The sequence below is a fragment of the Candoia aspera genome, chromosome 2 (assembly GCF_035149785.1).
Source record: "Candoia aspera isolate rCanAsp1 chromosome 2, rCanAsp1.hap2, whole genome shotgun sequence".
In the NCBI taxonomy this organism is placed as follows: Eukaryota; Metazoa; Chordata; class Lepidosauria; order Squamata; family Boidae; genus Candoia; species Candoia aspera.
Genome location: NC_086154.1, coordinates 5,345,852 through 5,369,982, shown reverse-complemented (window position 1 = coordinate 5,369,982; position 24,131 = coordinate 5,345,852). Strand labels below are relative to the sequence as shown.

The 24,131-nt window shown below is 47.4% G+C and overlaps 1 protein-coding gene across 2 annotated transcripts; it reads left to right on the top strand.

Moving 5' to 3' along the window:
* The first annotated feature begins 7,285 nt into the window (after positions 1 to 7,285).
* On the top strand, positions 7,286 to 23,641 carry LOC134491910 (zinc finger protein 420-like). 2 transcript variants are annotated; one of them, XM_063295971.1, is made up of 4 exons: positions 7,286 to 7,430; positions 8,385 to 8,511; positions 9,921 to 12,716; positions 22,464 to 23,641. In XM_063295971.1, the coding sequence occupies exons 1-4, from the start codon at positions 7,365 to 7,367 to the stop codon at positions 23,432 to 23,434; spliced, it is 3,960 nt and encodes a 1,319-aa protein (XP_063152041.1). In that variant the 5' UTR covers positions 7,286 to 7,364; the 3' UTR covers positions 23,435 to 23,641. The 2 variants fall into 2 exon arrangements, with proteins under 2 accessions (XP_063152041.1, XP_063152040.1); XM_063295970.1 differs by lacking the exon at positions 22,464 to 23,641 and having other exon boundaries at positions 9,924 to 12,841.
* The last annotated feature ends 490 nt before the right edge of the window (positions 23,642 to 24,131 follow it).

Here is a 24,131-nt window from a genome sequence, read left to right as displayed (position 1 = left end):
GGAACCCTGGTCAGAGACCCTGCTTTAAGGCCTTGTTTTCCAACCTTGGCAACTTTTAGGTGGGCAGACTTCAACTCTCAGAATTCTCCTAAATGGCCATGCTGGCTGTGGAATTCTGGGAGTTGAAGTGCACACACCTGGAAATTGCCATGGTGGGAAAACAGTCCTCGAAGAAGAGGTTAAGGGCTTCTCAGAAGACTCATGGCTTCCAAAATCTCCACCCAAAATTTAGAGTAACGAAGAGATGGTCTAAAATGGTGACTAAAAAACCCGAGCTGCGTCACGAATCAAGAAATGTCCTTCGAGTCAAGGTGTATGTACATGTCCATATATTCCTCTTGACAATGATACGGAAGTGGTTTCCCACTGCCTTGTCTGAGGATGAGTTTTCAACTTCTCAATGTAGTTTACAGCCCTGAGATTTCCTGCTAGCCTCCCATTCAAAGATGAATTGGATCCCATCTATGAAGCTTTGATGAGATACCACCACCTCCTATAAGAATAGCATGAATGAAGGTGCTCTCAGTTCAGTCCTTGGTCTTCTCATGAACTTGGGAGCTGGTGTAAAGAAAGCCTCTTTCCCAACAGACCGATACTTCACTGTTGTTCTAGGTGTAATAGGGCCAATTTAAGAGTAACTCTGAATTCCCCACTCAGCAGCCTCTATGCAAGAGAGCCCACAATAAGTTTTCAAAATTCTGATTTTGAATCTACAGCCTGAAAGAGAGGACTCAGAATAGGAGCTGAGTAGCTCTTATTTATTAGATGTGTTCCATCTTTATTTTGTGCAACTCAAGGCAGCTTATATAATGCTCTCTCCTCCTGTTTTCACCACAACCACCCTGTAGGTGGGTTAGGCTGAGAGGGAGGGAGTGGCCTAAAGTCCCCCAACTGGCTTAAAGGAGGACTAGAACCCACTTTCTAGCCCAGCACCTTGACCACTATACCAAGATGGCTGCCTTGCTTAATGCACAGTCTCATGTCCTTCATTCCTGGTTAAGCTGTAGCCTTTCACTTGATCAGTGACCATGGATCCCTTGGGATGCTCAAGAAAAGGACTAACTCAGTCCAGTTTTGCTGTCCTTCCTTGGAAGCAGTGTGTAATTTCAATTGAGAGCTTAAACTTGGAGATGAAGGAAGGAAGAACATGTGTTTTTCTTCTGTTTTTCAGAATACTGGAGGAACAACTTCAGGCTGTGATGGTTCACCTAACAACTTCATTGTTGTTGAAGTTGTTAGATGAAAATTCTGGTCCCACTTAGGGTCATTAAGTGAGGACTACCTGTAAATTAGCGCATCTGCAACACTGAAAAAATATTGTATATTTTAGGGCTTTTATTATATTTGTGTATTTATATTTTCTAATGTATCTTTTAATTGATATTTAATCTTTACTGTTTTGTTTGTTTGTAAACAGCCTAGAGATGTTTTCGAGATGGGTGGTGGAAAAATACAATAAATAAATAAATAAATTTCAGATGGGTGGCCAGAACAGATGAACAGCCATAAAAATATGACAAATAAATAAATCTGTGCTTTTTATAATCTTATAATTACACACACACACACATATACACACAGACATACATAGACTGTGTGTGTATGCGCCTTCTATAATCTTGAAGTTTTTAATAATAAAATTTAATTTGCAACTTTTCAGATGCTGGTGAATGTGACTACCTTAGCCAATCAGTATGCCCTATGAGTTTGTCACACAACTTTAAGCAGTCTGGCAAAGACATTTTTATTATAGCAGCTATTTAACTTGTGACCGTGAAAGTTTATACGGTAAATCCTTCCTTCGCACTTGAGTACATGTATGTGCCATCAAGTTGGTGTTGACTCTTAGCAACCACATTAGTACATAGAATATGTGAAGTATTCAGGAGAAAATCTATGTGGTCACTAAGAGTCAACACCAACTTGATGGCACATACATGTACTCAAGTGCGAAGGAAGGATTTACCGTATAAACATTCACAGTTTATATGGTAAATCTGAGGTCTTCCTTCTGCAGGGCAAGAGCCTTCTCCCTCTCTGGGGGCAGGGAGAAAGTAGCGGGCAGAGGCCGGGGTAGTTTGGGCTGCTACTTAAAACTACAGCTGCCTTGGAAGGGGCTGGTGAGTTGGCTGCCCAGCAGGAAAAGAGGAGGGAGGGGAACAGGGCAGCAACTGGGGGGGGTGGGCAAGTGGGCCATGTGCCCCAGGCACCATGCTGGGTGTGTGTGTGCCAAAATGACAAACTAGTATTTGTATAAAGGTAAAGATTCCCATTTAGTCATGTCTAATGACACACTAGGGGGTGGTGCTCATCTCCGTTTCATGGCCGAAGAGCCAGCGTTGTCCGAAGACACTTCTGCAAGTGTGGGAGCTCACTCTTCCAGGGGCACTCAGGTCCCTGAACTTGCAACCTTCCAGTGGATGAGCCTTGTCCTAACAGTGAGACACACACTGAGACGAGGAGTAGGTCTCTAGTGTTTATTACTGCTACATAAACAGAATCCTAACAAACTGAATAAGCTTGGGAAAAACCCAGACATATAAACCCCAAAAGCTAACGCGGGCCTGATCTGTGTCTCTTTGAATGGCTGCTTAATTCCTCAGTACTATGCATGCGTTTTCCCCCCTGGATAGAGAGCCCCTCCTGCTCACCATCATTACTCATGACAAGCCTGGTGTCTTAGCCACTGAGCTACGCCCCCATAAATATTTGTATACTGAATGTTTTATTAATTTAATCTATAATAGAATAATAAAACTTGCCAACACCTCCCTCACCAACCCATGGGGGGGGGCACGGAATCCCTGTTTGCCCCGGGTGACACAGACCCTAGTTGCGGGCCTGACTGAGCGCCCCTCCCTACCCCGTGCAGCAATTAAAGTGGGGGTGGGAGGAAGAGGCTGAGCAGCTGCTGCTTCCCTTTCAGAGGGCCTGAGCCCGGCAAGGTCTCCCCTCCCCTCAGAAGATCCCCCCCAACGAGGCTGCCCAAAAATCTTCCGCTTCCAGGCAGATCTGAGCAGCCCAAGCCGACAAGGTGCACACGAAACGCACACGCCCGGCTACCATCCAGCGGCCGCCCGAGCTTCGGCACCCAGGTACGGCAGCCCTCGCACCCACGCGCCCCCCTCCACAATCAGACACCCCCTCGAGCCCCGCAGCTCTCGCGCTTCTTTCCGGGCGGTTCTCTCCGCCACGCACCAGGAAACTGCCGACGCTCCTCGCGGTGAACGGAGGGAAAAGCAGCAGCTGCGGTTGCATCGCCGGTTGCTAGGCGGGCCTCGCGCCAAACGCGGAGCCACCGAAAGCGAAAGTTCACCGGAGTTCGGGAAATTCCGCCCGCCGCCCGCCGCCCGCGCCCGTGCCAAGACTCGAATTAACAGAGGAGGAGGGGGAGAAGTCCGTGAAGGGCTGCGTCCACACAATACGCAGAACCGGACCTAACTCTCCGTTATCCCGTATGTGAACCGTCACCAAATCGAACGGGCTGGGTTCGCCCTATACGCTAAGCCACAGAAACGATCCAAGGCTAAAATCAACCTGGCTTTGCGTGTTGTGCGAATGCAGCCGAACGCACCTTCCATGAGTTCCCCCGACGCCTTTCTTCGGGTTTGGATGCGTGCACGCAGAAGGGGGCTTGCCGGAAACCGCACTTGCGTTTACCTCGGAAGGGCATACATAAACAAGCACACCCCATTCAACCCGCAGCCGCCGGGTGCGCCGCACCCCACCGTCCCGATCTAACACGCCTGGGCCGGGAAGATGGGACCTGCAGCCCAGTACAGGAGGTTGGAAGCCCCGCACTCACCTGAGCAGCCCACCAGCGTGAGGACCAACGCCAGCCCAGCCAGAACCCCCATCGGCGACGCTTCTCGACGCCCCCAAAGAACGTCACCTTCGGTCACGGTCCAGGCACTTGTCGCCGGAGGTGCGGCCGGTTGGAGGCTCAACGTTCAGCCTACCGAGAAACGATCTCACGCTCCGCAAGCCAAGCAGAACCGCGGTCGGGCCGCGGAGGGGGAGGCGTGGCTTGGCGGGAGTGGGCGGGGCACTGCTGACTCGGCTGAGGGTAAATCAGGTTCAGGAGAACGGCGCCTGATCATGGGTGACATGAAAGGAAATGCAGGAGGAAGTTTATTGTCTTCGCTTCAAGCAGTTTCTTTCAGAAAAGCTGGAAACAGATGGAAGAAGGTCGCAGAGACAGCACAGACTGTAACACTGTAATTGGACTTCAATCAGTTTGGTTCTCAGACAGTAAGTCAAATGTGGTTGCCCGTCTAATGATTCACGTGACTGTCACCTTGATTGCCCATGGCTAGTAAAACGTAACATTCCCCAAAGCAAATGTCATTTTATATTAGTATTGTTTTGGGGCTGCAGGAATGGCGGATTGAGCCCTCCAGTGCCCATGAGGGCTCAAGAGGAGGCAAGCGGGAATCTGAGCCCAGAGAGGGTTGACCTGGAGCAGTGTTTCTCAAACTCAGCAACTTTACCTTGCGTGGCCTTCAACATCCAGAATTCCCCAGCCAGCATCTTGAAATTGCTGAGTTTGAGAAACACTAGTCTGGAGGAATGAAGTGGTGGAAAGAGGGGGGACATAGGCCATGTTCCCCATCCTGTCTTGACAACTGTTTCCTTTTCTCAACGCTGCCTTTCTCTGACCTCCAGTCCATCTCAGCCAGCCTGGAAATGAAATTTCTGCTGGAAGAAAACCAACCCAGAGGACCAGTTTGGTGCAGCAGTGAAGGTGCTGAACTAGAAACCAGGAGACCATGTGTTCTAGTCCTCTCTTAGCTGGGAGCAGGGCCGTAACTAGGGTCTGTGTCACCCGGGGCAAACATGGATTCCATGCCCATTTTGGCGCCCCTCCAGTGCTCATTTTGGTGCCCTTGTTGCGGCCCTGGGTGTGAGAGCCAGCTGGGTGACTTTGGGCCAGTCCCTCTCAGCCCAAACTGCCTCACAGGGCTGTTGGTGTGAGGAAAATACGAGTTGGGAGCATTATGAATTGTATAAAGGTGGGATATAATAATAATAATAAGTGCTGTGAATACCATGGTCCCCACAAGCTTTTGATTCTCCTTAGCTATAATGGGGTCAAAGAAACATTTCTCCCCTTATTCTGAGACTGTGCAACCAGTCTCCAAGGGTGTAAAATCTGTTACACCAGCAATCGTGTGACCCAAAGTGTCCTTTGCACAGGTTGGGAGGTGCAGACAGATTTCCGTGCAGCCGCTTGTCCTGTGCTCAAACACTCCCACCTCCATTTCCAGCATTTTGTTCCAAGGTGCCCACCTTCACCCACCCACCCACCCAAAATCCACTTTCCCTGTACGAAACATGCCCAAAGCAACAGGATCTTCCTTCCAGGCTCCCAGGTAGCACAAGAGTGGTGGGGAACACATCCTCGGGAAGGACAGTTCAATCTGCAGAAGGGACTGGAGGGAAATACAGGAACTGTGCTCAAGTACATGAAGAAAAGCTGCAAGGAAGATGGCAGTACGGTATCTGCTGGGACATCACCAGAGGATTTAGGATGTGGGTGGCTGTGAGAGGGATTGACGCAGTCCTACCATTCACGGGGAAGCATATAGTGGAGAGGATGCATTCGGGTCTGAGCCACAAGCAGGGTAGGAGAGCAGCGGGAGCAGAACGGAAGGTCTCACGAGAAGCAGGAGCACTCCAGTTTCTGCAGCGGGGGTATTTCCGGCCTCTCCCCTCCGTGCACCACCGAATGCGCACAACACACCCGCTGCCACCCACAGTCCTCTGCGGTCGCTCGGAAGGAAGGAGCGTGGAAGGCAGATGTCTCGGAAAGTCCCTTTGGGAGTTTCGGGGCTTCGCTTCCCCGCTGCTTTTGCTCACGGGAGGAGCAAACATTATGCTTCGCACGAAGCGGCCAACGACCACGACTTCCCCCCAACCGGCCCTGGTCCCACCGCGATTCCACACAGGAATAACGGCGGGATCCAGTCCACGGAGCCCGGCCCGCTGCTGAGCGTCCGAATGAAACAGAGCATGCGCGAGAGAACTCGGCCAGCCGCTGCCGCCCCGCGGACGGGACGCAGCGGGTTGAGGCAGGAAGTGCTGCCTCTCTAGGAAGACGCGCTCGCTCTCCCTCGTTCCGAGCCTCCTGGGGGCCGCGGGAAGTTCCGCCGGGACGGAGAGGCGGGAATGCGCGGCGGCGGCGGCGGCTTTTCTCGCGAGCCGAAGGGAGGGAGCGGCCGGTGAGTGGGGGAGGCGGGACTGTTTTGCCCCCGGCGGTGAAACGGGAGGGAGGCGCCGCCTGGGCGCTTCGCCGCAGCTTCCCGGCTGCCTCTCGGCGCCTGCAGCGATCCAGGGAGCTTGGAAAGCGCTTCCCCGCCTGGCTGCCGGCAGCACAGGCGGAGGAAACCAAGCAGGTTCCTACACTGAAACCAGAATTCTCCAAGGAGAACAGGTAAAACAGACTTAAGTAAAACTACAACCATAGAAAGGCCATACACTGAAGATGGGAGCAGAAGGCAGGAGGAAAAGAACTGATAATTAGAATTAAGAAAGGAATAGAAGTAATAAAAATGGTGAGGCAGGCAAATACAGCAGAATCACGGAGCTGTATCAGTTTGAAGAGCAGGATTGGCAAGAGGACACTGGTGAGGTATTGGTGGAAAGGCCAAAGGCAAGGCAAGTCGTGCCATTATGCTCATCGGAAAATTGTTGATAAATTAGGCTCTTTTTTTTTTATGGTGACTGGTCTTTCAGGTGCAGGAGCCATTGATGGAGGTGGTCCCAAGACATCCTGAGGGAAAGGGAGATCTGTCCAGTCCTTGTCAGCTGCTTTTTATTATTATTATTATTATTAATCAAATTTATCACCGCCCATCTCCCGAAAGAAACTTTGGGCGGTTTACAATAAAACATAAATAAAAATACAAAACTGTAAAACACTATAATACACAATAAAATAAATATGATAAAAACCCCGATGGCTGGAAGTTCTCTGATTTGCAGGCGGAGCTGGGTCCTTCTAAGAAACTAACCATCCCCGGGAATGGCTGCTCTCTCTCCCACCCCAGGCATAATTACAGAACCAGGTCTTTAGCTGTTCCCTAAAGTCCAGGAGGGAGGGAGCCAATCTCACTTCCGGGGGAAGGATATTCCAAAGGGCAGGGGCTGTTGCAGAGAAGGCCTGCCTCCGGGACCCCGCCAGATGAAATTCTCTTGCAGATGGGGTCTGTAGCGTTTTTAGGAGTATCTGTGAGGAGCATCCAATTTAGGTCATCTCATTGTTTAAAAGGAGGTTTCTTCTCTAGCCTAGAGCTTCTTCACAAGGCCTTCAGATAGTCTGTTTCCCCTGCTTTTCTCTCACTCACAGGAACAGAAGGGCATCGATGGAAATCCCTGAAACGCCTGGTCTTTGGGATGGAGCAGAAACGGCAGCTGGGCCTCCAGTTCAGGTAGGGGGTGCTTCAGAAGAGCAGGGGACCGTTTGGGGGCTCAAAATCTTGTTAGAGGACTCTGCGTGGCCACTTCCTTAGCAATATGGAGAGCTCAAACTTACTTTGCTTGGTTTACTTTTTAAGATTGTTGTGGAGATACAAAGAGGAGGGGGAAAACCTATGGGCTGACCTGAGAGACTAATACTGGGAAAGGTACAGTAATTAATTGAAAGAGTTGAGTACTTTTCCTGTGTGGTAGTTTATAGTAACAAATATGTCTGCAACATGTGTAAAAATAGCAAATTCTTCTGCTTATACAGGAGTGCTCAAAACAAAAAATAAAACCAGATAATTGAAACAATATGGGTATTATACAAGCTGCTACAGACATACGCAGGCACATTTAAATTAACTGTCAACTACAGATTCCCCATGTAAAAAAACCCCATACAGTCGTGGGCTAAATGGCTGCTACAATAAAAATGTTGTTATTTTTTTTTAGAGTAGAATAGAATATAAAAGAGAGATTGAAGCTGTGAGAGAGTTAGGATTTCCAACACCATCTCCAATGCTGAATTCTTGTAGGAAGCAAATTCCAAGCATATGGATGCTGTTGTGTAAGACTGATGTAATTTGCTCAGCCCAGGCAGGTGGGGGAAGGGAATATTCACCCCCCAGGATCTCTGCTGCATCATTCTGGACCAGCAGGAGACCCTCCGAATGGCGCTCTGCTTTGTCCCTTCTCCAACCTGGATGCTACGTTTTGTACGTTCAGCACCGGTATCACCGCTGGAGAGCCCTCCACCACAGCGACTAACTGGGCATCCAGAGAGAAAGCCGAATGGAGCTTCCTACAATAAAAGATCCATTCACGCTTTGCAAAGCTCTGCTTTTCTGGTTTGTGAAAGAAGAGAAGGAACTTAGAAGTCTTTCGTGGGACTGTCTGCTAAGGATTATTTCCTTTCCTTTCAGGTCTCCGTGTCCTTTGAGGAGGTGGCCGTGTATTTCACAGAGGAGGAGTGGGCACTGCTGGATTCTAGCCAAAAATCTTTGTACAGGGAGGTCATGCTGGAGATTTCTAGGAATGTGGCTATTCTCGGTAAGGGCCCTCTTTGCTCTAGATTCAATAAACTAGGCAGGGTGTTTTGTAGTCAGAGGTAATTAGGGAACATCTGGATAAATGAAATATCTGGAGTGTTAAGAAAGGGAAGAGATGAGCAGGTCCCCCCTGAGATGTGTGATGGGATCCTTTCCCATCTCGGAGGTGAGGATGTCCTAAGTGAGGCTTCCACATTCTCTCTAATCTCATCAAGACCAAGTTAATCAATGGCTTGAGGAGGTTGTGACTCTGGCCTTCCCAGCAGCTTACTTTACAGATAGGTATCTTGCATCTGACTCTAACTAGGGGCATCCATTCGTGGAACGGTAATTTCTTGAATACATAGCAAGCCAGCTGCGAAATAGGCATCCCATAAAAATGGCATGGCTTTCAATTGTACCTTGCACTCCCAGAATTGTTCTCTCTGGATGCCATGTTTGCTTAAGTACTTGTGACTTAATTTTGTATTTTGCAACATTACTATTAGAGGTGACTTGATTGATTTCAGATACTTTGCAATTCTTGTACATTTGATTGTATTTCCTAAACCACCTATATTGAGAGACCACCGCAAACTTAACTCTACAATTTGAAATCTTGCCTTTCATTGTGTTTACGCATCATTTTGCCTGAAAGCTTAAAGTCAGGCAGCTGTTGATTCCAGTATTTCCCAGGTCTGTAGACTCTTTCCCTTTACTGGACCCTCTTTGTCCCCCCACTGCCTTCATCTGTTCTTGAACAAGGAGCAGGGGACCTAGAACAGGCAGAAACCCCACTTTCTACCCTCCGAATGCTTTCATAGGTCTGCGTACAACAGATGTACTAATAACCATTCCAACACCTGTATCAGTTCGTGTATTGAAGGCTAACTATGCAATACCTAATTATTTTCCTTTCTCTTACCTCCTTTAGTTCCTTTTCAACTTTCCTTTTGCTTATACTCCACCTTACAAATAATATAAATTATATATTGGGTATAAATAACAAAGGAGTTGAATGTACGTTCAACCATGCAGTAGATGTACACATCTACCGTTCCACATTCCGCTCACAGGTTCTTTCTGAAAACCTGGCCAGCATATTAATATTATTTAGCATAAGGAGGGTTGCTAGTTTCTTTCATGCAGAGGCTGGGAAACATTCCCCCCTTCCCTCCTGCCATAGATTCCAGCAAAGTTTGATGTATTTCTTCCTCTTGAGAGAGAAGGACCTCCTTAAAAGCAAGAAGCATCAGAAGGACTTTTTTCAACATTAATTAGGCCTACTTATTTTGAACAAAGTATAGAAAGACTGAACAGGGGAAATCTTAACAATTATGAGGTAACAGCTGCAGTTAGTGGATCATGTTGCCTAATGGCTGTCTCAGTTTCTGCATAAAATTTATAACAGGAATTTCTTTTCTCTCGAAGCAGGTGATGGTCAGGAGAATGAGCATGACAAGGAGGCAAGGGTAGTGCCCTTGCAAACAACCAAGCGTGAGCTGGAAGAAGTGATGGTTGAAAATCAAGGGGATCAAAGAAAGCAAGACAGAATCTACTCAAAGAGTGGAGGGGAGAAATCTCCTCTTCCTCTGCGTGCTGAATTCCATAACTTCCCAATCCAGGCAGATCCAGAAAGAAACAGAAAGGGGAAATATCCAGGATATGGCAAAAGAGATGAAAATGAATTTGATTTAAATGAGTATTGCAAAACCCAGACTAAATGGAAACAATATAAATACAGACAGCATGAGGAAAGTATCACTCTTTCCTTCCCTCTTAATTTACCTGAAAAACTCTATAGGAAAAATAATTCACATACTTTTCTAAAGACTGGGAAGAATTTCAGTCTGAGCAGTCCTCCTCCTCCCACTGAAGGATTTCACACCGAAAAGAAATCATATAAATGCTCTGAGTGTGGGAAGAGCTTTAGTAGCAGCAATGCCCTTACTTTCCATCAAAGGACCCACATGGGTGAAAAACTGTACAAGTGTGTGGAGTGTGGAAAGACTTTCCGTAGGAACAGTACTCTTACTCGTCATAAAAGGATCCATACAGGTGAGAAACCATATAAATGCACGGAGTGTGGAAAGAGCTTCAGATTTAACAGTGATCTTACAGTACATAAAAGAGTCCACACAGGTGAGAAGCCATATAAATGCTCTGAGTGTGGAAAAAACTTCAGTATTAGCAGTGCCCTCATGTTTCATCAAAGGACCCACACAGGTGAGAAATCCTATGAATGCATAGAGTGTGGAAAGAGCTTTCACAGAAACAGTATTCTTACTCGCCATCAAAGGACCCATACAGGTGAGAAACTACATAAATGTGTGGAGTGTGGAAAGAGCTTCAGATTGAACAGTGATCTTACAGTACATAAAAGAGTCCACACAGGTGAGAAGCCATATAAATGCATGGAGTGTGGAAAGGGTTTTAGTAAAAGTGCTCACCTTACTTGCCATCAAAGGATCCACACAGGGGAGAAACCATATAAGTGTACAGAGTGTGGAAAGAGCTTTAGTCAGAATGGTGCCCTTATCTCCCACCAGAGGATTCATACAGGAGAGAAACCATATAAATGCCTGGAGTGCGGAAAGAGCTTTTGTCAGAGTGGTGCCCTAACTTCCCACCAAAAGATCCACACCAGAGGGAAATCATTTGAGTATATAGATGCTGGAAAGAGCTTCAGTACAAACCTTCAGCTTACTTGCCATCAAAGGATTCACACAGCAGAGAAACCATGTAATCGTTTTGACGGTGGAAGGAGTTTTCATCAGAACGGTACCCTTACATCTCATCAAATGTTCTGCACTGTAGAGAAACCATATAAATGTATGGAGTGTGGAAAAAGCTTCAGTCTACACAGTATTTTTATGAAACATAAAAGAATCCACACAGGAGAGAAACCATATAAGTGTGTGGAGTGTGGAAAGAGATTCCGTGAGAGCAGTAGCCTCATGACACATGAAAGAATTCACACGGGGGAGAAGCCATATAAATGTACAGAGTGTGGAAAGAGCTTCAGTAGAAACACTATTCTTACTCGACATCAAAGGATCCACACAGGACAGAAGCCATATAAATGCATGATGTGTGGAAAAAGCTTCAGTTTTAACAGTGATTTTACAGTACATAAAAGAATCCATACAGGTGAGAAACCATTTACATGCACCGAGTGTGGAAAGAGCTTTAATACAAGCCCTCAGCTTACTTGCCATCGAAGGATCCACACAGGAGAGAAACCCTATAAATGCTTGGAGTGCGGAAAGAGCTTTCGTCAGAACAGTGCGCTTACTTTCCATCAAAGGATCCACACTGGAGAGAAACCATATGAATGTATTGAGTGTGGAAAGAGCTTTCGTCAGAACAGTGCCCTTACATCCCATCAAAGGATCCACACTGGAGAGAAAATATATGAATGCATGGAGTGTGGAAAGAGCTTCAGTCTCAACAATACTTTTATAAAACATAAAAGAATCCATACAGGGGAAAAACCATATAAATGTGCGGAGTGTGGAAAGAGGTTCCGTGAGAGCAGTAGCCTCACGACACACAAAAGAACCCATACTGGAGAGAAACCGTATCAATGCACTGAATGTGGAAAGAGCTTCAGTAGAAACAGTAACCTTACTTGCCATCAAAAGATTCATACAGGGGAGAAACCATATAAATGTATGGAGTGTGGAAAGAGTTTCATTTTGAACCATGATTTTACCATTCATAAAAGAATCCACACAGGGGAGAAACCATATAAATGTATGGAATGTGGAAAGAGCTTCAGTAGCAGCAGTGCTCTTACCTATCATCGAAGGATCCACACAGGGGAGAAACCATATGGATGCACAGAGTGTGGGAAGAGCTTCAGTAGCAGCAGTGCGCTTGCTTACCATCAAAGAATCCACACAGGAGAGAAACCATATGAATGTATCCAGTGTGGAAAGAGCTTCAGTAGTAGCAGTGCCATTACCTACCATCGAAGGATACACACTGGAGAGAAACCATATGGATGCAAGGAGTGTGGAAAGAGTTTCAGTAGCAGCAGTGCCCTTACCAACCATCGAAGGGTTCACACAGGGGAGAAACCATATGAATGCCTGGAATGTGGAAAGAGCTTCAGTAGCAACAGTGCCCTTACCAACCATCTAAGAATACACACAGGGGAGAAACCATATAAATGCAAGGAGTGCGGAGAAAGCTTTAGATGGAGCAGTGACCTTACTTCCCATCAGAGGATTCACACGGAGGTGAAAGTATATTGTCAAGCTGTTGGCAGCCCAACTCAAGAAGAAGCAAGTCCTCTGGGTTTTTTTGAACAAGATTTATTGAAGACACTGTAATAAAGTTACAGAAATATAAACAATTGGATCCTGTCACTTTTGGAACCCTGTTATCCCCCAGTCTGTTACAGTTCACACTCACTGTGAACTGGTGAGAAAGTTGTTCCCTTGATTGATAAAAGAGGAATGTCCAGGCAGACAGGCTATGAATCTTTCCTGGGTGGTGAACATAGCAGTATGTGGCCTCCCCCATTAAGCTGGCCTCCTGTCGCAATCTCGGTATCTGGAGGCCCCATCATCCTGGGCAACAGTTTTGCAGCAGTTCTGGTGGAAGCCAAAGAGTAGCCCTTCTTTTCCTGCCAGAAGTCTGTTGAAGGTAATGTACACTTCCCTACCTGTCAAGGGCCAGATCAGAGTCCATCTGCTCAGAGTTGGGGTGAGGCTTCCCCATAGACATAACATCACGGGACAAGAGTCCAAATCAGGGGCAGAGGCAGGCAGCTGATCCAAAACCAGGTTGGAGTGGAAAAGGGTCTGCTTGTTGGTTCTTCCGTCTTCGCCGTGGTCGTCATCTCTGTTCTCCTGGAGACGTGTTTAGCTCGCCGTGCCTCCACCGGAAATGTCACCCCTGCCTCTGAGTTCCAATTCCATAAGAGTCCAATGAATTTGTAGGTGTGTCAGGTAACGAAGGAGGGGGGCTTCTGTTTATATAGCTATTGCAAATGAAATTGGCACTGAGGTCAGGGTCGTCGTACATCTACAGCTTTCCGGGACCTGTTAGGGCAGCCTTTCCAGCGAATTAAATACTCCAACCCGCCCTGCGTCAGGAATCCAAAATATGTTCCACCTTGAATCCATCCTCCCCCCTCCCTGGCCAGAAATGGGTGGAGGTGGAGGGTCATTGGAGCACAAGGGATAGAGAGAGAGATCCAAAACTAGCAGGAAGCAGTCGAGTAAGTCCCAAAAGGCAGTGTGGCAGTAGGGTGCACTATAGTGTTAGATGCAGCCTCATTCAAAGGTAGGAAGCCGGGCCAATTGTCCTGCTGCTGGTTGAAAGACCAACAAGGGTGCAGGTCATCCTCACTTAACAGTGGTAATTGGAAGCGGAATTTCTGTTGCTAAGCAACACTACCACAAAGCGCAACATTGCACGACTGTGCTGCTTAGTGACAGTAGTTCCATTTGCCATTGTTAAGCGGATCCTGTGCTTTTGTTAAGCGTGCTGTCACATGATCATCATTTGCAACCTCCTGCTGGCTTCCCCATGAACTTTGTCGTAAGCCAGCAGCGAAGGTCGCAAATGGCGATCGTGTGACTGGGATGCTGCTACATTGTAATTGCAGGATGGTTGCCAAGTGCCCACGATGCAATCTCATGACTGTGGGGCTTGCAACTGTTGTTAAGTTCGAGGACCAGTTTTAAGTACCACTCGTTCCGTGCTGTGATAAGTTTGAACGGTCACTGAATGAGTGGTTGTTAAGCAAGGAACACCTGTATTACTCTAGAGTTGCATTAGGCCATTCTGTGATACCGGCTGACTGACTAATAGGTGGAGGATGAATGAGTCTGAAAGCTGAAGAATTCAAATAAGACTTTCCCAGTCTTATTTTATACTGTAAATTGGACCCCTCTTTTCAAAATGGTGTAACTATACTGAAATACATTATCAATTAACAGCCTGGCAATTTCTGGCTGAGATGCTTACAAGGAATTAAACGAACCATTTTTGTAAACAAATCTGAGACTACAGAAATAGCAATCAGATTTCTGATACTCAGGAGATAAATCTGTAGTAAAATCCCAAGAGCAGACAGGGTATAACAACCTGTCAGAGTTGGTAGTTAAAGGTTTGACTCAACAGCAACTGTGAAGAGGAAACTCACGTTTTACATTTGCTATGACGTGAGGCCCAAAAATCCCAAAATAAAGGGTGCATCATTTTAAAAATGCAAAATAACCTGCAGTTTTGTTTACCGTGCTAGAGGATCAGGACATCGCTGAGAGGTGGCGGCATGTACAAGCAGTACCTTAAGATAGGAATTAGAGTACAAAAGTTCATTGTTCTGTAATTTTGTGTGTTAAACATGACCGTGTAGACCCGGGTGACTCTTTGACTTGGCAATAAATAATTAGAAATGTGCTGGCTGAGAGGAGTGTTCATTTAACTATAGAAAAGCTGATGCTAGATTAGTAGATTCTCTCTGTTCAACCCTCTTAAGATAGAAAGAATGTCTAGGATTTGGTAGTACGTGTTTTTTATACATGTTGCTTGCATAATCAATTTAATATGCTCTGTTTTTATGTACTTTTATGTCCTTGCAAAATCTCTTTTAAGATAAAAAGAATAATTTCATTTCGTTTACTGATCTTTCTAAATGCAGAATAGTACATACTATTCCTGATGTGAATATTGTATTTGCAGGATTTATTATCTTTACTCAGCAAATCTTTGGGTATCAACTCTAAACACTTTTGGGTAAGATTTACATTTCCTGGAAAAGGTGAAATGTGCATCATGTTATCCCCCATTCTAAGAAAATGGGAAGAAATTTCTTTCTTTGAAGATCATCCATCCAAGCTTACACATATGGGTTTTGCTGTTGCAAATGCACTCATTTATTAAAATCAGGAAGGTTTCAGTAATCAAAATGCAGCAGGAGGTGGCAAAATTCTCAAGTTTCAGATTGGTGACCTGAGATGGGCCATAGGGAACACACTATTCAGGCTTGTGAAAAAAAGCCTCTCTCTCTGTTTGTGAGCAAGGAATATAAATTATATATGAAAAGTGCCCACCTGATTGAGTTTCTGCCAAGTCTGTGGATGTTCTAGGGACTTGCAATCAGACCAAACATGGATGGGGTGTGGGGAGCCTTCCAAAAGATGACTCCAGTGTTGGAACATTTTTTATATCCCCAAAGGTCTATATTGAATACAGGGCACAGAATTTTTTGATGAAGTAATGATACCCTTGGTGCTCAGTTGTAATTAGTTCTACAATAGAAAAGTTTTATTTCCGTATCTGACTGGGCGCACGTGTGGTTTTGAGAAACGTATCTTTCTTGCATTACAAATAGTCCTTGCTTAACAACTGCTCTGTTTAGTTACCGTTGAAGTTAATGGTGCTGAAAAAGTAGATTTACAGGTGGTCCTTGCAATTGTAACTGGTGGGCATTTACAACTGTCACAGTGTCCTGCGATTGTGTGATCGCCATTTGTGAGCTTCACAGCTGCACGCTCTGAAATTGTGGAAGAAAAGGGTTCTCTCCTCGTGTCCTCTGGAAATCCTATCCCTTCTCGAATGCTTATGGAAGGCTGGGCTCTCTGAACGCCCTGAAATGCATTACCCCTGGCTTGGGGGGGATAAAATAATATGGATTAGAATCAGGGTGAGGTGTCCTTTGAAAGACTTCCCTATCCATACGCCCCAGCAGCCACTCACAGCACTGCCCCATCCCTGCTTGTAACTTGGAAAATTTGATGGGGACCAAGCTGTGGCTTCTGCTCCTGCATTCAGCTGATTGGTGTTGATCCCAACACCTCAGACCGAAGTCTGGATTTCCCCCTTTCAGCTTCCTCTGAAGCTCATCCTCTCAGTTGTTGTCTTTTTTTTCTTCTTTTGATCTTCTTTATGAAGACTCTAGGACTAGCAGGTTCCCCGTGTAAGAACAGAAGAGTAGTAGTTCAATTGCGTTCTAAATTCTCTTCCATTGTTCCAACCTCTTCAGTCTGCCTCCCCCACCAGAAAAACCTTCCAGGGGAAAGGAGAGACCTTGCAGGGGGGTAGGGAGAGGTGTCCCAACTAAAAAGACTGCTGGTTGCAGACCGCCTGCCTAGAATTTCACTCTGGAGGGATTTTTATTAAAAGAGCCATTGGGGAAAAGGGGTTTCTAAAGGAGAACATTGTGATTCTGCTTTCGACTGCAGTTCTCTGTTGGGGGCAGCAAAAATTCCTCCTGCCATTCAGCCTGGGAGCAGAGGGGACTTCTGGGGAAGCAGCAGCTGGAAAGTCTGTCCTCTCCTGAGCGGGGTGAGCATTCCTCGGGTGGGGGCAGGAGTGAGGGGATATCAGATCTGCCCCATAAAGGCAACCCCTTGTGAGCACTTCCCATGGCAATTATTCCTCACCACTGGAGCTTCCCGATGCATCTCAGGGAAGAAACTCTTCAACGTCGCAAGCAGTGGGACTTTATTAATAAACCCTTATGCACCGTAATCTCCCTGGTGTCTCCTTCCGTGTATTCTTTTCCTGGTATCTGAGCCCCAACCATCATAGCCAGCGACACTGAGCCCCACATTTAAGCCCAGCTAGAGGGCCAAACCCAGCTCGGGGGGTCAATTTGTTTGTTTGGGGTTTGTTTGTTTTTTGGTACTGCAGCCTCTTGAAACCGGATCCACTCTTCAAGAATCAACCAGCCAGGAACAGCCAAGCAGAAAAGGCAAAGAAGAAGTCAAGCCTTGAACAAATCGAAACTAAAGAAGATAAAGGCGAGACCGAACTCTAGAAAAAGGGACACGCAGGGATTAAGGCAACAGAGAGCTCAACCACACTGGCCTGAAGGAACCTGGAGAGCAATTACTTACTTACTAATAAATGAATAAATTTACTCGCTGGACGCCTGCCCTGGGGCTCCTCTTCCCATTTCCCCATTTCCAGCGCCCTCCATCAAGTCTTCCCCCCACTTCTCCCCCCCCCCGTCCCAGCAGCACAGCCGCATTTCGAAGAGGATTCTGGGACGGGCGAAGGGAAATCCCAGGTGCAGAGAAGCAACAATTACGCCCGTTCCCATCCCAGGGACGCGCTGGAGAAACGTGTCCGGAGCCTCGCCAGAGAAGAGGCGCCTGCCTCGGATGGCCCGCCCGGCCCGGCGCTTCCGAGGGAGGCCGCTTCGCTCTCTCCAGCCCCCGCTCAGCCTCCGCCGTGCCCATCATCCCCGACCCCTCGCCCTCCTCCACGCCCCCGCATCCCCTCCCGCCGGCCGGCCGGCCGGCCAAATGCTCCACCAGCGCCGGAGTTCGGTCGGCTTTCTAGGAACTGGGCATGCGCAGAAGACCCTTGCCAGCACTCGTTGCCGAGGGGAGGCTCTCTAGCCAAGGGCAGGAAAGGAGAGTCGCCTGCGGCGCTTTGCCCCTCTAGGAAGGAGCACTCCCTGACCGAGCCTCCCGGAGGCCAGGTTGGCGCGGGGAGTTCTGGCGGGAGCGAGTAGCAAAGAGTTCCCTTTTTTTATTACTGGGGTCTCCCAGCCCTTCACTCCCCCCAACCCCCACCTTCCCTGGTTACCCCAAACTTTTCTTCTCCCCCCAGTATTCAGTCCTACTGCCTGCCTTGGGATGCCAGTCTGGGGTTCAGGCCTCTTTCCTGTCCCCATCCCAAAATAGGCCACCTGCAGCCCCCCCCCCCAATGGCACTGGCCCTGTAGCAGAGTGAGAACCTCCTGCGGGAACAAAGCTGGCTGCCCGGGAACGCCGGCCCCAAGACCCCGGGCGCGCTTCGGAGCAGCCCTGGCCAGCATGGGGGAGGCTGGCTCTCGTGGAGCCCGTGCCCAGTTGGGGCTCCTGGGTCCGGCATCCTTTTGAGCCCCAGGAAATCAGGAAGGAAGAAGTTTCAGGAGGCGGGGAGGGTTTGATCTCCATCCAGAGCCAAGCCCTGCAAGAGCGCAGGAATCTTTGGATCGGCTTTGGATCTGCAAGCGAGTGCCCTCCACGGGTTGTGCCCAAGCGGCCTGGGACTTCTCAAAGCTGGCAGAGACCTCCTCTGGGAATCGGGGAGGCCGCGCAGAGCAATCCTCCCCTCCAGCGAGATTCAGGTCCCAAAATGCAAGGGAGCTGCGTTTTGTCGCTGCCTGTTTGCGCCCCATTTCCCCCGCCCCATTTCCTCGCACGATGCTTTCCCTCGGGCTCCTTCCTGCGTCTTGCAAACGGCAGTTTTGCTCAGCTGTAGTGGCGACGAGTGCACCCTTGGGAGACCCGAAAGAACAGGTCAGGGATAGAAGATCGTGGAGAAGAGCCATCCATGTGGTCGCCGGGCGTCGGAAAGGACTGGATGGCCCAGAATCAAGCAAAAGATCCCGCCGACGCTTTCGGGTGGAGAGCGGACGAGCGGGTGTTTCAGCCTCGTGGCGCTAGATGGCGCTCTCGAAATGAGCAACCCCGCGCCCAGAAAGCCGTCGACCCAGCAGCGGGGTCTGTGGTTGCTGAGGACGACACAGAACGGGAGGGGGAGCGGGGGAACTGAAACAATGGAGGGCTGGATTGCTAGAGGGGACGCTGGAGGAGGGAAGGGGTAGAGGAACCTCCTGTTCCGGCTCCCGCCTTGGGGAGAGCGGCTGGAGGAGGGGCCTGCGGTCTCGCGGGGCCGGAGCGGCAGCAGCTGCGGAAGGCTAGCGGGGGACGGGTGTGGGGAGCGCCGGGGCTGCTTAGGGTCCTCCGTGGGGCGGGATCAGATTTGCTTTCTTGGCAACAAAACAGGACTGATCTGCCCCTGCCGCCTCCTGGGATGGTCTTTCACTACCACGTCCAGCCAAGAGACTCTCCCATCCACGTGTTAACCGGGTTCAACTCTTCTTAACCAGCGCTTCTTGTAAAATAGCCATTGAGGACCCTTTGGGATGTTCAGGTGTAGAGGGAGTCTTCGCATGCCACTTGCTTAGTGACCATTCAAAGTTAGGATGGTGCTGAAAAGGAGACTTGGAGTGGCCCTCAAACTTGCCCTCAAAGTGACTTAAGTCTGTGCATTCACGTGATGTCATCTTTATTTTTTGATTTATATATCCAGTTCATTCCCCACCAATCTCCCTCGGTGAGCAACTTAATGATGAAGCTGCTTAGTGACAGAGTTGCTGGTCGCCATTGCACTCAGAAAAGAGAACTCCCTGTATTGTATGGTGATGTCCCCAGAGTGGGTGGGGACAGTATTTTCTGCCCTTTTCTTATTTGGAGCTGAGGAGTTGAATGGACTAAGGAATTATTTTTAAACAAGCAATGTGTGGAAGTGGAAGAAGACAATAGAATAGGAAGGACAAGAGACCTCTTCCAGAAAATTAGAAACATCGGAGGTAAATTCCAGGCAAAAATGGGTATGATCAAAAACAAAGATGGCAAGGACCTAAGAGAAGAAGAAGAGATCAAGAAAAGGTGGCAAGAATATACAGAAGACCTGTATAGGAAGGATAACAATATCGGGGATAGCTTTGACGGTGTGGTCAGTGAGCTAGAGCCAGACATCCTGCAGAGTGAGGTTGAGTGGGCCTTGAGAAGCATTGCTAATAACAAGGCAGCAGGAGACGATGGCATCCCAGCTGAACTGTTCAGAATCTTGCGAGATGATGCTGTCAAGGTAATGCACGCTATATGCCAGCACATTTGGAAAACACAAGAATGGCCATCAGATTGGAAGAAATCAACTTATATCCCCATACCAAAAAAAGGGAACACTAAAGAATGTTCAAACTATCGAACAGTGGCACTCATTTCACATGCCAGTAAGGTAATGCTCAAGATCCTGCAAGGTAGACTTCAGCAATTCATGGAGCGAGAATTGCCAGTTGTACAAGCTGGGTTTAGAAAAGGCAGAGGAACTCTGGACCAAATTGCCAATATCCGCTGGATAATGGAAAAAGCCAAGGAGTTTCAGAAAAACATCTCTTTCTGTTTTATTGACTATTCTAAAGCCTTTGACTGTGTGGACCATAACATATTGTGGCAAATTCTTAGCGGTATGGGGATACCAAGTCATCTTGTCTGCCTCCTGAAGAATCTGTATAACGACCAAGTAGCAACAGTAAGAACAGACCACGGAACAACGGACTGGTTTAAGATTGGGAAAGGAGTACGGCAGGGCTGTATACTCTCACCCTACCTATTCAACTCGTACGCAGATCACATCATGCGACATGCTGGGCTTGAGGAATCCAAGGCTGGAGTTAAAATTGCTGGAAGAAACATTAACAATCTCAGATATGCAGATGATACCACTTTGATGGCTGAAAGCGAAGAGGAACTGAGGAGCCTTATGATGAAGGTGAAAGAAGAAAGTACAAAAGCTGGCTTGCAGCTAAACCTCAAAAAAACCAAGATTATGGCAACCAGCTTGATTGATAACTGGCAAATAGAGGGAGAAAATGTAGAAGCAGTGACAGACTTTGTATGTCTAGGTGCGAAGATTACTGCAGATGCTGACTGCAGTCAGGAAATCAGAAGACGCTTAATCCTTGGGAGAAGAGCAATGACAAATCTCGAGAAAATAGTTAAGAGCAGAGACATCACACTGACAACAAAGGCCCGCATAGTTAAAGCAATGGTGTTCCCCATAGTAACATATGGCTGCGAGAGCTGGACCATAAGGAAGGCTGAGAGAAGGAAGATCGATGCTTTTGAACTGTGGTGTTGGAGGAAAATTCTGAGAGTGCCTTGGACTGCAAGAAGATCAAACCAGTCCATCCTCCAGGAAATGAAGCCAGACTGCTCACTTGAGGGAATGATATTAAAGGGAAAACTGAAATACTTTGGCCACATAATGAGAAGACAGGACACCCTGGGGAAGATGCTGATGCTAGGGAGAGTGGAGGGCAAAAGGAAGAGGGGCCGACCAAGGGCAAAGTGGATGGATGATATTCTAGAGGTGACGGTCTTGTCCCTGGGGGTGTTGGCAACCGACAGGAAGCTCTGGTGTGGGCTGGTCCATGAAGTCACGAAGAGTCGGAAGCGACTAAACGAATAAACAACAAGTTGAATGGACAAAACTGGTGCTTTAATCTTGCAGAGGCTTTGGGTACTATTTCATCCGTTAAAACCACCCAGCCCTTTAAAAGTAGCCCTAAGAGTTTGACCATACCTACTTCTGGGACATTTTGCAGGCTGAAATACACATTGATTTTCTACATACATCTATTCACAGGTCTGTGTATCTGTATTTCTTTCTGTGTGCATATCTGTGTACGTGCAGAATCTATCCCCAGCATTTCCAGATAACCCTTTGCAGTGCTAAGAATCTGTGACTGACCCAAGCCAACAAGTGAATTTCAGGATTTGAACTTGGATCTTGCTAGTCTTCTATGTGTCAAATGAGTCATAATGAATGTTAGAGGTTAATCTACCCTTTTCACCCTTTTCATTTTTCATTGTAATGTATGCTTTTTGTTGTGTGCATGTGTTGTGCAGCTACTTTATAGATAATAATTAAAGTAACACTTTTGTGTGAATCTTACAGAGAAAAAGGATGCCCATAAGAGTCTTCTGGACAACTGAGAATCACAAGCAGCATTAAAAAGGAAAGCAAATCAAGCCAGCAATGAAATCTTTTCCACTTTCTCCAGAGAACCCCAAAACTCTTCTCCTTCCCTAGCAGGTGACAGACGAGAGAGAGAAGAACTGGAAGAGAGTTTTTGAGCTGGAAAAAATTGATTATATGGAACTCAAATATTCCATGGAAAGGTCAAGGGGGGTAATTTCCAAATTCCAAAAAAAGTGGGAAATACCTGGAAGTCAGTGGGGAGGAAGAGGTCACCTGGCTAGCCACGGAGGGCAGACAGTAACGCAAGCCTCACCCTGTGAGGAAGGAAACAGTTGCTTGAATCAAAGCACCACCAAAGAAATCGTTTCGATCTCCTTGAGAGTCCAAGAATATCATTGGTGGAAAAGCCCTAGAGAGGTGTATATTGTGGGAAAAGCAGAGATTACAGCTCACAGGTGATTATGCATGACAGGACCCACACTGGGGAGAAGCCCAACCAGTGTTCTAGAGGGGGCAAAAGCTTTAGCAAGGAAGCTACCCTGGTGAATCACAAGAGGACTCACACTGGGGAGAAGCCATATGAGTGTCCAGATTGTGGGAAAAGTTTCAGTCAGAATTCCCAGCTTGTGATACACCAGAGGACTCACACAGGAGTGAAACCGTATGAGAGTCTGGATTGTGGGAAAAGTTTTACTTCAAATTCCCACCTGGTGAGACACCAGAGCACTCACACAGGAGAGAAACCATATGAGTGTCCAGATTGTGGGAAGAGTTTCAGTCAGAATTCCAACCTTCTGGCACACCGGAGGACTCACACAGGAGAGAAGCTGTATGAGTGTCCAGATTGTGGGAAAAGTTTCATTCAGAATTCCCAGCTTGTGATACACCAGAGGACTCACACAGGAGTGAAACCGTATGAGTGTCTGGATTGTGGGAAAAGTTTCAGTTTGAATTTTGGACTGGTGAGACACCAGAGGACTTACACAGGAGAGAAACCATATGAGTGTCTGGATTGTGGGAACAGTTTCAGTCGGAATTGCCTGCTGGTGTCACACCAGAGGACTCACACAGGAGAGAAACCGTATGAGTGTCTGGATTGTGTGAAAAGTTTCCGTTGGAAGTCCCAACTGGTGATAGATCAGAGGACTCATACAGGGTACAATCCTTATGAGTGTCCAGATTGTGGGAAAAGTTTCAGTCAGAATTTTCACCTGGTGTCGCACCAGAGGACTCACACAGGAGAGAAGCCGTATGAATGTCCGGATTGTGGGGAAGATTTCAGACTCACGTCTAGCCTTATGAATCATGTAGTTTTACACATAGGAGAGAAACCCTTCAAGTGCCCAGCCTGTGGAGAGTGCTTCACAAGAAAGTTCTCCCTTTGCAGACACAAGAAAATCCACAAGGGGCAGAAGGTGATGAGTGTAGAGAAGGGTTGAATTTCTCTTCTCATCTCCCATTGGACATCCAGCTGAAAAGTTAAGTATTTAATTTCTGGCTGATACTTTTAGGTCAAGCATGTCTCAGTATGAGAGATGAGGGAGGAGAGAAGAAAATGGAAAGTGTTAGTTTGAGAAAGGCCAACTACACGTGTCTGGCTATCAGGAGAACGTCCCAGTAAGCTGCTGCAGATATATGATACATGTATCTAAAAGATACATGAAAAAAAGAGTGGAGTACTCTGATTTTATGAGAGAATCTATTAGGGAAGTTTGTGGCAGTGAGAAAAGCCCTGTAAAGCTTCAGGTGGAAAGGCTCTTCTGCCTTGCAGCTGAACATGATTGAGTTGAGGAGAAAAGGCATTGTGGTTTTGAGCATAGGATCTCCAGGTTTATGAGCAGCCCCTGCTGTGATCGTGTTTGCCTGGAGGTGCCTGCTTGTTAGCCTTGGATGGCTGTGGGTGATAGCGACAAGAGGCTGACCCTTTTGTTACATCCCCCTTGGTGGTGGAGATGAGAGAAGAGAATTGCACAGGGAAAAGTGTTTCATGTCTAGAAATGGATTGTGTAAGAACCATTCATGGCTTTTGAGAAGGAAAAGAACTGGATAGTGTCAACGTTGCTGTGAACATGGGGCCGAGGAAAGGCAAAGCTCTCTTCCCGAGACATGGGAGACGACCTGGTGTCTGGTTCCTCT

Coding starts and splice junctions, on each gene's coding strand:
- LOC134491910 (XM_063295971.1), top strand. CDS start 7,365: ATGGAAATCCCTGAAACGCCTGGTCTTTGGGATGGAGCAGAAACGGCA. Junction 7,431..8,384: donor CAGCTGGGCCTCCAGTTCAG/GTAGGGGGTGCT, acceptor CTTTCCTTTCAG/GTCTCCGTGTCCTTTGAGGA. Junction 12,717..22,463: donor CAGTGACCTTACTTCCCATC/AGAGGATTCACA, acceptor TGATTATGCATG/ACAGGACCCACACTGGGGAG.